Source organism: Micromys minutus, assembly GCF_963924665.1.
Source record: "Micromys minutus genome assembly, chromosome: 9".
Taxonomy (NCBI): Eukaryota; Metazoa; Chordata; class Mammalia; order Rodentia; family Muridae; genus Micromys; species Micromys minutus.
This window is the reverse complement of record NC_137978.1, coordinates 23,030,965-23,043,443: the sequence shown is the minus strand read 5'-3', so window position 1 is coordinate 23,043,443 and position 12,479 is coordinate 23,030,965. Positions and strand designations below refer to the sequence as shown.

The following is a 12,479-nucleotide window of genomic DNA, read 5'->3' as shown; positions in this document are numbered from 1 at the left end:
GTGTCAAAACTTGTCACCCTGGCTTCAGCTCTGGAGAGGCGAAAGGCAGCTCTTTGGTGTCACCTGTATTCATCCCTCTCTCCCTTTCACTTCCCTCCCCCTCCTTGTGGTTCCTGACTATAGAAACAATGAGACTAGGTGCCTCCCCCACCATGATCGACTGTATCCTCAAATCACATCTGTGAGCCAGACTAAAGTCTTTCCTTAAATTCCCTTCAGCAATAAGAAATGCAACTAATACGAATAAAGCTGTCAACAGTTTGGTTAACAAGAGAAATCAAAATTGGCCATGAAAACTGTACTTGTCTTTCTGGTATCACTGAGGTTGGCCTCAGGATTCATCGATCCCCAGTTCTGCTGGGTTACTGGGAACAGTTCGGGGAGACTCAACCAGCAGAGAATATGCAAATGGGGTCAAGTTTACCTTAAGTTGTCTGGAGAGGAAAACAAAACTGTTGACTAGACTACTTCATGACTTTCTCTTGAAGTGAGCTTCCTTATACAAAAGGCTGTCTTATATAGCATTCTGGCAAGAAGGGGTCTTCCCTTCGGCACTGACCCCTGACTTCTTCTGTGAATGGTGTCTGAATGTAGGTAGAGCATAGGCATGGGTGTGAAACAAAGCAGGCAACAAACGCTGATGGTGAATTCCATGCCAGCCACTTGCCTTTGTTCAGCCCTGCCTCCTCACTTGCTCCAGGGGCAGGAACCATGAGTCTCCAGCCTGCTCAGCATCACCTTACCCATCTTTTCACCCAACCCTACTGCTGGTATCACAGAGCTATGCATGCCTGGAACTGTACTACACGTGTGCCCCTCGAGTGTCTCCACTCCTAAATAGGCAGGCCTCTAAGAAACTCTGGTCACACATAGGGATGTTCCAGAAACTGAGGCACAGAGAGCCAGGTGTTTCTCGGCACTGCTGAAGAACTCTCTGGGCTCCAATAAAAACACGTTAGAAGGGGAGCAGCAAGCACTTTACCCTTTACAGGTATGAAAATGCTTGGGAGAGCTTCTTCTCTCTACACATCATAGAGCAGTTAAGTGAACGCTTTTAAATAAGGGAGAAGTGTCGGCTCTGCCGTCCCAAAGTGAGGGAACAGGAGCACTTCCCGTGGGAGAAGGCATATACGGATGAGAAGCAGGCTTCAGAGGCAGAAGATGGGGGTTGGGCTCATAGCTATGCCATCAACAAACAAGCAGTGCTGAACACACCTTCCAGTTTGGCGTCCTAGACTTAAAAAGAAATGGAAGCAGTATTCTCCTCACAAGAATGCAGTACTGCAGAAGGAACAACACCAGCCTTTTATTCCAACTCCAGCTCAGCTCTCGAAGGCGACGCTAGACAACTCACCCAGTACCTGCAGTTCTTCCCTGAGTCCAGAGCATTTACCCTTTTAGTCTTGTAGGCTGGTTTCAAAGGCATGATTCAGATTAAAGCAAACCTGTACAGTTAAGAAAGTATACAAATGCAAGCTTACTACAACAGCAGCGTGACATCATTATTGCTCAGATTCACTTTTTTTTTTTTTTTTTAAAGTCTGTCTTTGCCTGCTGAAAGAAACCAAACACAGCAGAGTTCAACTCTAGGCTTGCTACTCACTGACCAACCTAGATGCCCTGTGGCCACAACCCTCCAACCCTGTGATCTGTTTGGATGCTGGAGACTGCACCCATTCTCGGTCAAAATGTTGGATGCTCTGTATGAGGTCCAAGACAATTAGGATGATCACAGCTGCTACCATAGTGACTGCTTCAGGACATAGTGTTGAATGTGTTTCAGTGGCTGTGTGGGCAGTCACCCTTCATACTAACAAAGCATTAGCCCTGGGAGTTGCTGGCAGCCATTTTGATATCATCCGAGCCAGAGCTCGGAAACACTGATGGCATCATGATGCTATGTATTAAACTGTATCCCAAGATAGTACTCTTCTGGGACGTTTTTATTAAAGGAGACTTTTCTTGATGGAATTTGAGTTTGTCTGTCTGTTCTTACTAGAAAACAAAGTGTTCCTTTATCTATTAATAGGTTAATCCAAAGAAGTTTTCATTATCCCTCTAAACTTCAGTTTTTTGATCCACAGGGGGGAATGAGTGTGGTATTCATCTACCCTATATGAGATTTCAGTGAGTCCAACAGTGCTTTTAGCACTGCACTTAGCCCAAAGTGAGCATCAATAAAAGTAGTGTGAACTGGATTGTGCTCAGAACTCTAGTCTACACTGAATGCTTTATGGGTATCTCTCGCTGAACTGCTTTAGAGTCTGAGGATTTACTGTGCTCACTTTACCAATGAAGAAATGAGGAAATTTCTTGGGACCCACAGGTACTTCTTGGGTATCAGGCAGAAACTTCACAAAGTATCATTCCTTCTCCTTTAAAAATAATCTTTTGAACAAATTATTTATATTGATCATATAATAGAAATAAAATATTAACTGGATGCCTATAATGTGCCAAGCACTATGAGGCATAAACACATAGTGGTAAGTACATACATCTGGATTATAGGAGAAGTTAAATTAAGTTTGTACCTGGGATCTATTGTTATCATGATCCTAACAACTGAGTTAACTGCCCAACATCTACATGTTATATTCACAGGAAAACAAGGACAGTAACAGAAGTTATACAATGAAAAGTACCTAACACTGAAGAACTTGAATGTATCTTACAGTCAACTGCTATTTAATTTATCCTAAAGAGACTCCAGGACATCCTGAGATAAAATCAAATGTTTCTTTGATTGTATAGTTTAAAACACCAACCAATGAATACACATGGAGGGACCCATGGCTCCAGCTGCATATGTAACAGAGGATGGCACTGTCTGGCATCAATAGAAGGAGTGACTTTTGGCCTTGAGAAGGCTTGTTTCCCCAGTATAGGGGAATACCAGGGCAATGAGGTAGGAGTGGGCCGTTTGGAGTGGGAGCATCTTCATGAAAGCAAGGGGACTGGGGGGCATGGAAGAGGAGGGAAAGGGAATAACATCTAAAATGTAAATACATGAAATATCCAATAAAAATGAAAAAAAAAAAACCTTTCGTATATACCAAAAGAAATTACCTTTCATTTATCCATGCTCTTTCTGACATGATGCCAACTTGTAAGTAATTTCTAAGAAGTCTGAACAGCACACCGAGCTTTTCCAGGGCAACAGAAGAAAAGCTAAGACTGGGACTGTGGTGCACTACATCTGAGAAACTTTTCAGGGAAATCAAATGGCATGCTGTTCTGTTTACATGTGGGTGCTACTCTCCAAACATCTTTACGCATTATGGGGTGCCTCTTACAAAAATTTACAGTAGTGTGGAGAACGGCAACAGGCAATGACTGCTGTGAAACGCCTCTTCCAACTGTCGTTTTGTGAGCAGATCAAGAAATACTTTATAAACAAGACATAAATTGGTTCAAACCTGTCTTCTTGACAACTGAGAATCAGGATACATCCCAAGTGAGTCTTCAAAAGCTTTAGGACCTGCTGTGCCGCTTTAACCTACACCAAGGCATTCATAAAGATTCACAGAAGGACCTAAGACAACGTAGAAGCCATCCTGCAGACAACAAAGTGTTCTCTGATTTTATATGTATATGATGTTCACCTGTGTTGAAGCTAACAGACAATCAAGAATGCAATTTGTTCCTTGTCCTTTGTCCTTTTATAGCTTTGTCTTTGGTACCTGAGAGCTGTGCAAATGGGTAAACTGGAACCAGAGATATAAGTCTGTTCTTTCTTGGCAACTGGACATAGTATCAAGCTTCTCCAGGCCCATTTATAAACATAAAATGAAACATCAATCTTACCTCTTATGATTTTGGAATAACTGGAATAAAAAGAGCTTGGCCCAGGGGCTGGAGAGATGGCTCAGTGGTTAAGAACATTTGCTGCTCGTTCAGAAGACCCAGGTTCAGTTCCCAGCACCCACATCAGGTGGTTCACTACCAGCTCTACCTCCAGCTCTGAGGACCTAATACTCTTTCTGGCCTCCGTGGACATCACATGAAGCTACATATACTTCCCACTCATATACGTAATTAAAAGTAAAATAAATATTTTAAGGCCTCAGCCCATAGCAGTCACTCATAAAAAAAAATATGTTTTTGCACTTCTAATGCTCCAACAAAGTATCTATTTAATGTCTTTTAAGAAAACCATCCCTGTAAAAGATGAGACCTATGTTCACCAATTTGAGAGTACAAATAAAACTGCCTAATTAACTCATATTTTAAATTTTTACTTCCATTCCTATACAACGTGGTCATCAACTGTGGCTTACCTGGATATACACCTTGACACCTTCCCCCACGTTCTCCCGTAGCACCAGCCTGTTGCCCAGGTGATACCCTCGGTGGGAACATCCCAATCCCCACATCACCATGACATGAAGACCAACCCTCCAACTGTACAGTTCAGTCTGCCACCTGCTCCACCAGCAACACTTCCTGTGCCCTGGAACGGAACCGGCCTCCAGCACCACCTGAAACTGTCTCCCCGAGAGTGCTCCCTCCAGTCCCCCTCTCCACACTCTCCTACAGCTCAGCACAGTCCACCGCTTTCAGACTGTAGTCTCCATTTCAGAACCACGCCGACTCCAAAGCCTATGTGAGGCTGAGCAGGAAGCTCTTTAGAATAGTCGCTACAAACTAAGGCAAGAGCGAATGAGCCTGAAATGCATAACATCAATTTATTCTGTGATGTTTTTGTCGTTGGCAGTATCTTAAAGTAGATTAAAACACATCAATATTTCATGAAAGATAAAAATCTAGAAAAATCCATGTATCTGTAATATACATGACTTGATCTTTGAACATCCATGTTTTTTTTTGCCTTGAAAACATCGTATTTAAGAGTTGCATAAGAATGAAAAGGCTCACTGTGTTCCTCATGGAACCCAAGATGCATCCATTTCAGCTCAACTTGCAGTTCTTTTCTCAAGCACATACGTCAGTGGGACCTGCCCCTGCTTCTGAACAGGGAGAGCATCCGCTTTCTGCTTTTTCACAGTGATGTTTAGGTCCTCTTTCTCTGAGTCTTCAAGAAAACGTTTCACAGTAAGTTTGAACAGCAGCCGAGGGTCCGGTCCAGAGAGCGGTGGGCAATTACAGACCTCCCGAAGTTCGAGAGCCTACAAAGAAGCGTACACCACAGTTCCTCACATGGTCTGCACAAGACAACCAAAAGCAGAAGAACATTTTTGTACACTTAAACAGGAGTTAGCTCAGGTGAGTGTGTAATCGCTTTCCATGTTCTGACCCACAACCATCACTTTTATACAGCAGGTGTAGGTGCAAACGCCATGTGGTGGGTAAACAAATCTCAAAGAGAGCAAACGGTTTCCACTCACCCTTAGCTGATCCTAAGAGCAGCACCAGATTACCCGGGCTCTGAAGACTTTATAAAAGTTTTATTTTTTTTTTTCAACACAAGAAAAATAATAGAATGTCCATGTCTGGACACACTGAAGAAAAACAAAGTTGCTCACAGTTGTGACCTTCTAGGCTCATGGCAGAGAAGGAGCCAAAAATCAAGATCACAACAATTTTTAACTCTTGGGAGAATAAATGCTGTGGGGAAAGAAAGAGTGATTGTAGCTCACTGTGGAAGTTGTTTGCAACTAGTGTTTATAGTTTAAAATAACAAATCTTGAATCAACCCCAATCATAATTTAATCATTTGGGAAGAAGATAGCAGTGCGTGAGTGCACAAGTGTGCGTGCGTGTGTGTGTGTGTGTGTGTGTGTGTGCGCGCGCGTGTGCGCGTGTGTGCTTGCGAGCGTTTGACAAGGGTGAGAAGAGAGCTTGATCTAGTTCTCTGCAGTGAAAAATAAATAGAAGGCTTAAAACTGAAACATTAGGGAACAGAAACATGGCATGTCATTTACATATGCAGGGAAAACCCAGAACAGCATGTAACAGCACAGAGTCTCCACCAAAATAGGGCAGGGCCTCTGACTTCTGCTCCACATAAACAGCCCCAAGAACAACCTAGCTACCAGACGAGGAGAAAGGGAGATAAACAGGCATGGAATGTTTCAGGACAGAGATACACTCTATCTGCTATAAAGTTGGATATGTACCATAGCTCATGCCCCAACCTACAGACTGTATAACACCGTGGATAGACCAGGTGTGGAACTGAATGCCTGGAACTGAATCAATTCAGGAAGCAGACTCAGAATTTCAGAGTTATCATCAGCTATGGAGTGAGTGTGAGGCCAGCCTGGAGTAATAAGGTCCTATCTCAAGTGTTCTTTAAATATATACTTAAAATTTCACTAAAAAATATTTTTACTGTTTTTTTTTTTACTATTTTTAAAAGTAGAGATAGCTTAGAAATAAAAAGGTTGAAATTTTTGCTTTTGTCTAGTATGCTTTTTATACTAATGAATTTTGTATAGCATGCTCCTTTGAATGGACCTTCTACTGAACACATACACTTTAAAATGTGTGAGCTGTTTCCATGACTGCCAGAAAAACTGTATTCTACATAAAGATTTCCTATCACTGTTTCCTCATGTATGGGCCATTGCATTCCACTTCCTCTCAAGAGAAATTAAACTATAGGTCATATATACCCACACAGATTATACAAAATCTTCTGAATTTCTAGATTTTGGGCTTTCTTCCTATGTGTTTCATTACATTTCAGTATGCTAACACCACTTCCCTTTAAGAGATCCAAATCTATCCTATTAAATAAATCTTCACATCTCTTCAAAAGTAAGACTTTTCCCATGTACACCCAGTATATGCCTTCCATGGCCCTTTATTTTCTATCTGACTCAATGCATTGCATATAAGGGCCACTTCATAAATGCATGCTGGATTCTATTCTATGAATAATCATTTTAATAAATGCTGTAAAAATATTATGGAGAGCCTATAATTTTTGAGAGAATAGAAAGAAAATATGATAGCAAGTATATACTGTTCGGAGACTCCTGGGGAAACCTGAAGATAAGTGTGAAACTGGAAGCTTTAAAGAATCCAACAGTTGGGAGAGCCACAGGAAGCTCTATTCATTCTGTTCCTTACTCTGCACCGGTAGTTTACAAACACTATCTAAGCACGTGTCAAGTGCCAAGAGGTGCCAAGTGGTGAGGAGGGGAGAGGATGGCAGGGCCTTAGCCACAGTCACACAGGTTCATAAAGCAAAACTTACCCCTAAGCTCACCGCTACTTCTACCTTGCCCCTTCCTGTGAGCATCTTCTTCTCATTACTGGCCATAATTTCCTACAGCAAATAATCACCTAAGTGGTGCAAACACTGCTAGGTTCCACTGTAAAGTGTCTTAGCTATTATTTACCAGCACTCTATATCCTAGAACCATGTAAGTATTCACCAGGCATCTCAGAAGGTGTGGGAGCTACCAGGGAGACCACAGAGAACAGGGGCCATATATTTTAAGGCAGAAGACAGTCAATCAACAGTAAACAAGATCATTCTAGTTTGAACAGGGAAAATGACGGCATGGGGAAAGGCTATGTGACACTGAGGGGTCAGAAAACACTTCTTTGGGAGCTGGTGCCTGGATCAGAGAAATCCACAACTGAAGGGTCTGTAGGGAGGAAACAAGCTTTGTTGTGAAATGACCAGGACCAAGGAAAACCTTGGAGCAAGACAGGTGTAAGCAAGATGGACAGTGCCAAGTCATGTGACTGGAAGACTATGGGACTATGCTGGGTGGCTTTTGTCAGCTTGCTAGAGTCACGGTGGAAGAAAGATTCTCAAATGTGGAATTATATCCATCATATTAGCCTGTAAGTATGTCTGTGGGGCACTTTCTTGATTAATGATTGATACGGGAAGGTCCAGCCAACTGTGGACAGAATACACTCTTAATCCCAAATTTTCTAAGAAAACAAGAAGAGTAAGCCATGATAAGCAAGGCAGTAAGCAGCACCCACCCCTGCTTCAGTCCCTGATTCTAGATTCCTGTTGTGACTCCCTTTCCTGATGGTTGTGACCTGTAAGCTAAATAAAACCACTGCTCCCTGAAACTGGCTTGGTCATTAGTTTATTGCTGCAACAGAAAGTAGCTACAACAGGGTAGATTCTTACTCTACACCACATGAAAAAAACAGCAGAAGGTTTTAGGCAAGAAAATAACATTTCAAAGATGATTTCGTTTATATGGTGAAGACAAACCATTGACAGAAGCAATGAGTCAGGGTGCCTGAAATTGGAGAGAGCAGCAGGAGCAAGGAGAGATGATGGTGCCTTGTCCTAGGTAGTGGCCGTGGTGAAGGACCATAGTTCTGAATGCACAGTAGAGGAAGCTCAGACTGACATGGACAGGATGTAGAGGCGTAGGGAAGAGAGGAATCAAAGGTTCCACTCTCTTGTACCTTTAAGATGCCATCTATGAACAGGAGAACAATTTAGTTGCTTGTAGTAAATACAACCTGCCTTGTTTGCTGATTAATGATCCCAGTTCATAAATTTTTAAAGATGTTTTAATCAAATTGTTGAAACAAAATCATCCGTGCTCATAAAATGAGTCAGATAGTTGATGTCCCTTTTTATATTTTGATGTTAGAATTAATTAGTCACCAAGTAATTGTATTTTATGCTTGTGGTCAAAGACTGAAGTAAAACCACATTGTGACCTGGAGCCCTTTACTTGGCTAATTTGATATGGCTCTACAAGTTTCTAAAATAAATTTTTACTGGACTTATTGACATCTTACCTCTTTCCAAAGTCAGCCTAAGGAGGATCATTGTAGTTTACTGCAGTTCGTAGAGTTAACTGAACCTAATGTGTCAGTCCATACATAAACATACATACACACAACACACACACACTGTTTGAAACCAGACTTCATGTCTATACACATTTTAATTCTGATTTTAACCTGAGCTGATAACTAATATCATTTGGCTAAAAGTATCACACAATATTTGCCTTCTTTTTGTTATTTTGAAATTAATAATAATTAAAAGTATATTTGTCGATGGAGATGGAAGCAAACTGTGCCTGGTGGGAAGCAACTGCTTACTGCCCTGTGAATAGAGCTGTTTTATAGCCAGTAATGTTTCTCTTTGACTATATACCTATTGATATGCAGCAAAATGGCTGCAGAATGGCTAAAGAGTGGTAAGGAGAGGAGGGGAGGAGAAGAGATGGAAGAAAGGGTGGATGAATCCTTTCCTGAGGCTTAAGGGTCTACGACAGAACATCAAGAACTGAATCTGCCAGAGGGAATTTTCTGAAAACTAACAATACCTTGTAAGGTTTGAGAAATACTAGAGCAAACAGCTTTCCTGTTTTGACCTGCACGGTCCCTTAAATTCCCAGAATTTATGACCAACCTATTTGGTGGCAGTTCCCATTACTGGATTTGATAAATCCAGACTCACTGTCCTTCAGTAGAACTTCACTTGGGTACAGACATGTTCCTCCATCTGCAAGTCTATATAACTGTCTTTGGATTTAATGGGTGCCCATTAATATAGGAGTTCTAATTTTACATTATGATTGATAAGTTACCCTTTATACTAGTTATAACATTTTACTATTTTCCTTATTAATTAATGATTTAAATAAACACTTTGGTAGGTTCATTACTCATATGATGGGCTGGAGAAATGGTTCAGCGGTTAAGAGCACTGGCTGCTCTTCCAGAGGTCCTGAGTTCAATTCCCAGCAACCACATGGTGGTTCACAACTATCTATCCTGGGATCTGATGCCCTTTTCTGGCATGCAGGTGTACATGCAGATAGATCACTCATAGATAAATAAAATAAATAGATAAATAAATAAATAAACAATAAGAAATTATTTATATGAATCAGGATTATACTTCTCAAAAATGTTTATCTTGCAAATAATTTATTACTTTTCAAAAACTACACTGCAAACTGAAGTCTGACTAGTTTTTGAAATGGCCAAAGATTAGGAAGTAAAAGCAACTGAGAAATTTCAGTAAACAAACAAAGAAGGCCAACAGGCTGCTTTGACATAGGTTAAGTTGCTCTCGGGAATGAGAAGAAAGGACAAGGTTTTCTAACAAAACTTTCTATAGTCAATCCCTACTACTAGAAGAATGAGGAAATCCTAGCTTCCTAGGCAGTATGGCACAGGCAACGTTCAGAGGACAGTCTCAATATCAGGGTGAGCCTCCTTCCTCTATAGAGCAAAGTTCCAGAAAACAATGCAAACAGAACAACGCCGTCTTGTAGTCTTCCCAACACAGATGAATCTGAAGGACATGGTGTGGTCCGCATGGGGACCTAATTAAGCAGCTCACAGAAGCTGAGGGCGGTGACCACCAGGGAAGACATGGGAAGAGGCTAGTCAGGGTGTGACATTTCAGTGAGGTAAAAGAAGGAAGTTCTGAGTGCCACTGAGCAGTCAACACCACTACCAGAAACAGCGCACACTTGAAACTGTCAAGAGTGAGGGCATGGGCTGTCACCCTCCAAAACTGTAAGGCAATGGACCTGCTTGTTAGCTTGACCTGACCATTCCACGATGTGTACAAACATCACACACCATGTTGTAGCCCATAAACAGTATTTCAAAAGGTTAAAAGGAATGAGGAATGAACAATGAGCACACATGTATTTTTTTAACGCTCGGGCTGCATTTATTTCCAGTAACAGCTAAATATGAGCCAACTGCTAGCATACACTGGGATTTTTCTACATGCTGCACATCAAGTAAAACAGAAATTATTTATCCATAAAATACAAATAATAACTAAATGAAGGAAAGGGGGGAACGCCAGAGGGCTTGGTGATTAGATTAAAAGCTCCTGCTGAAAACAGAAAGCAAGATATTGGTGCCGAGGCGGGTTGGGGTCACCACCATTTTAAACATATATCATTACTCGCTCTTGCCTTATCCTTCCAAGCAATTTTTTTCTAATGGTCCATTCATTTCAGCCGTAATGTTGTTTTTTAAGGGTTTAGACAGTGTTACTGTCAGACTTTCTGGCTTCATATGATTCAGAGGCTGATTCAATTGCAGGAGCTGCTGCTCGCTTCCCCTACAGTGTCCATGCCAGACAAATGGGATTTAGTACAGTGAGCGGTGTATGTTTTCACACATGGCCAACAATGACATTTCATGGTAATTCCTAACAGTTACATTCTGTGCTCACAAGATGTACAATATTAATGATTTATTCATTTGTTTTACCCAATTACAAATGCATAAGAATGATTTACACATGAGTTCAACTTCCCAGCTGCCGGAAAGTTTAAAGGATTAAAAACAAAATGAGGTTAAAATTAATGCATTTACAGCCTGCTACCAAGTGACTCTCACGCCTAGAAATGGAACGTTGTTTACAATTAAAATACTTAGAAACAAATTCCACTCAAATTATGATTATAATTATATACCTTCAACAATCCCAGACTGAATGTTCTCAGCCCTGCTATCACTGCTTACCCCCGTGCCCTCATGAAGAGCAACAGCAGGAGGAAGAAAGCCAGGAGGACACAGAAAAATCATCTGAAGACTTTTGATTTCAAAATAAACCTTTCAACAAATTTCTGTTATTCACAGCAATTCATATTTTATAAAATACTTAAATAAGGTATTTCTTTCAAGGACAAATTATGATGTACATAAACTTGAAGTCTAAACAGCATAACTGTAATTCTGAAGCCCATGCTATGAAACATCAACAGGTTGGCACAACATCTGTTCTTCAGTTTTTCACTCAAGTTGTTATGGTAACCAAAATATGTGGAGTATGCTTCCTAAATCTAACTGATTATTTCAAGTAAATAAAATTATATCATATCAGCTTATCAACAACAAATAATACTATTACTACAAACCTATATTTATCATTTTCAAATACTAGTGGACCACATGATTATATTTAACTAGACATTTGTACATATTGCTTTTTTCCCCAGAATTCACATTATAAAAAAAGTAAGGGTATTCCTTTTCCTATTTTGGGAGTCCTATCTTTATTTAAAAATAAAATAAAAAGTCATCATGGTGGCACATATCTTTAATCCCAGCATACGAATGGCAGAGGAAGGAAAGCGTGCCTCGGAGTTTGAGGCCAGCCTGGTCTACAGGGTGTGTTCCAAGAGACGGACTACATAAAGGACCCTAACTTAAAAGCAAAAGATAAAGCAAAAACAAACCGAAACAAGAAGGGAAGCAGCTTATTTTCTGAATAAATTATGCCAAATTCCTCCAGAATAAAATTCGTTCAAGTCAGGACACATCTTCAGTCTCTGCTCAGAACCCTCCATTGGCATCTCATCCCTGAGTAAAGTCAGGTAGGTGCTCACTGGGACCCCTTTCTCTAGTCATCCCATTTTAGTTTCTTTTTTTAACCTGTGAGAGAGTGTGTGGGGTGTATATGTGTGTGAGTGTATATGTGTGAGAGAGTGTGTGTATAAGTATGTGTGTGAGAGAGAATATGTTTGTGAGTATGTGTGTATGTGTATGTGCATATGTGTGTGAGTGTATGTGCATGTGTGTATGTGTATACCTGTGTT

The 12,479-nt window shown here is 40.8% G+C and overlaps 1 protein-coding gene across 3 annotated transcripts in view; it reads right to left on the bottom strand.

The window, feature by feature from the left end:
• Positions 1-4,669: 4,669 nt before the first annotated feature.
• The window catches only part of OMA1 (OMA1 zinc metallopeptidase), a 44,925-nt gene continuing 37,115 nt past the window's right edge, over positions 4,670-12,479 (bottom strand). For all 3 annotated transcript variants that reach the window (XM_080922148.1, XM_080922149.1, XM_080922147.1), the window contains one exon: positions 4,670-5,129. In XM_080922148.1, coding sequence (XP_080778274.1) covers positions 4,917-5,129 — 213 coding nt within the window. In that variant the 3' untranslated portion in view covers positions 4,670-4,916. The remainder of the gene's footprint in view (positions 5,130-12,479) is intronic.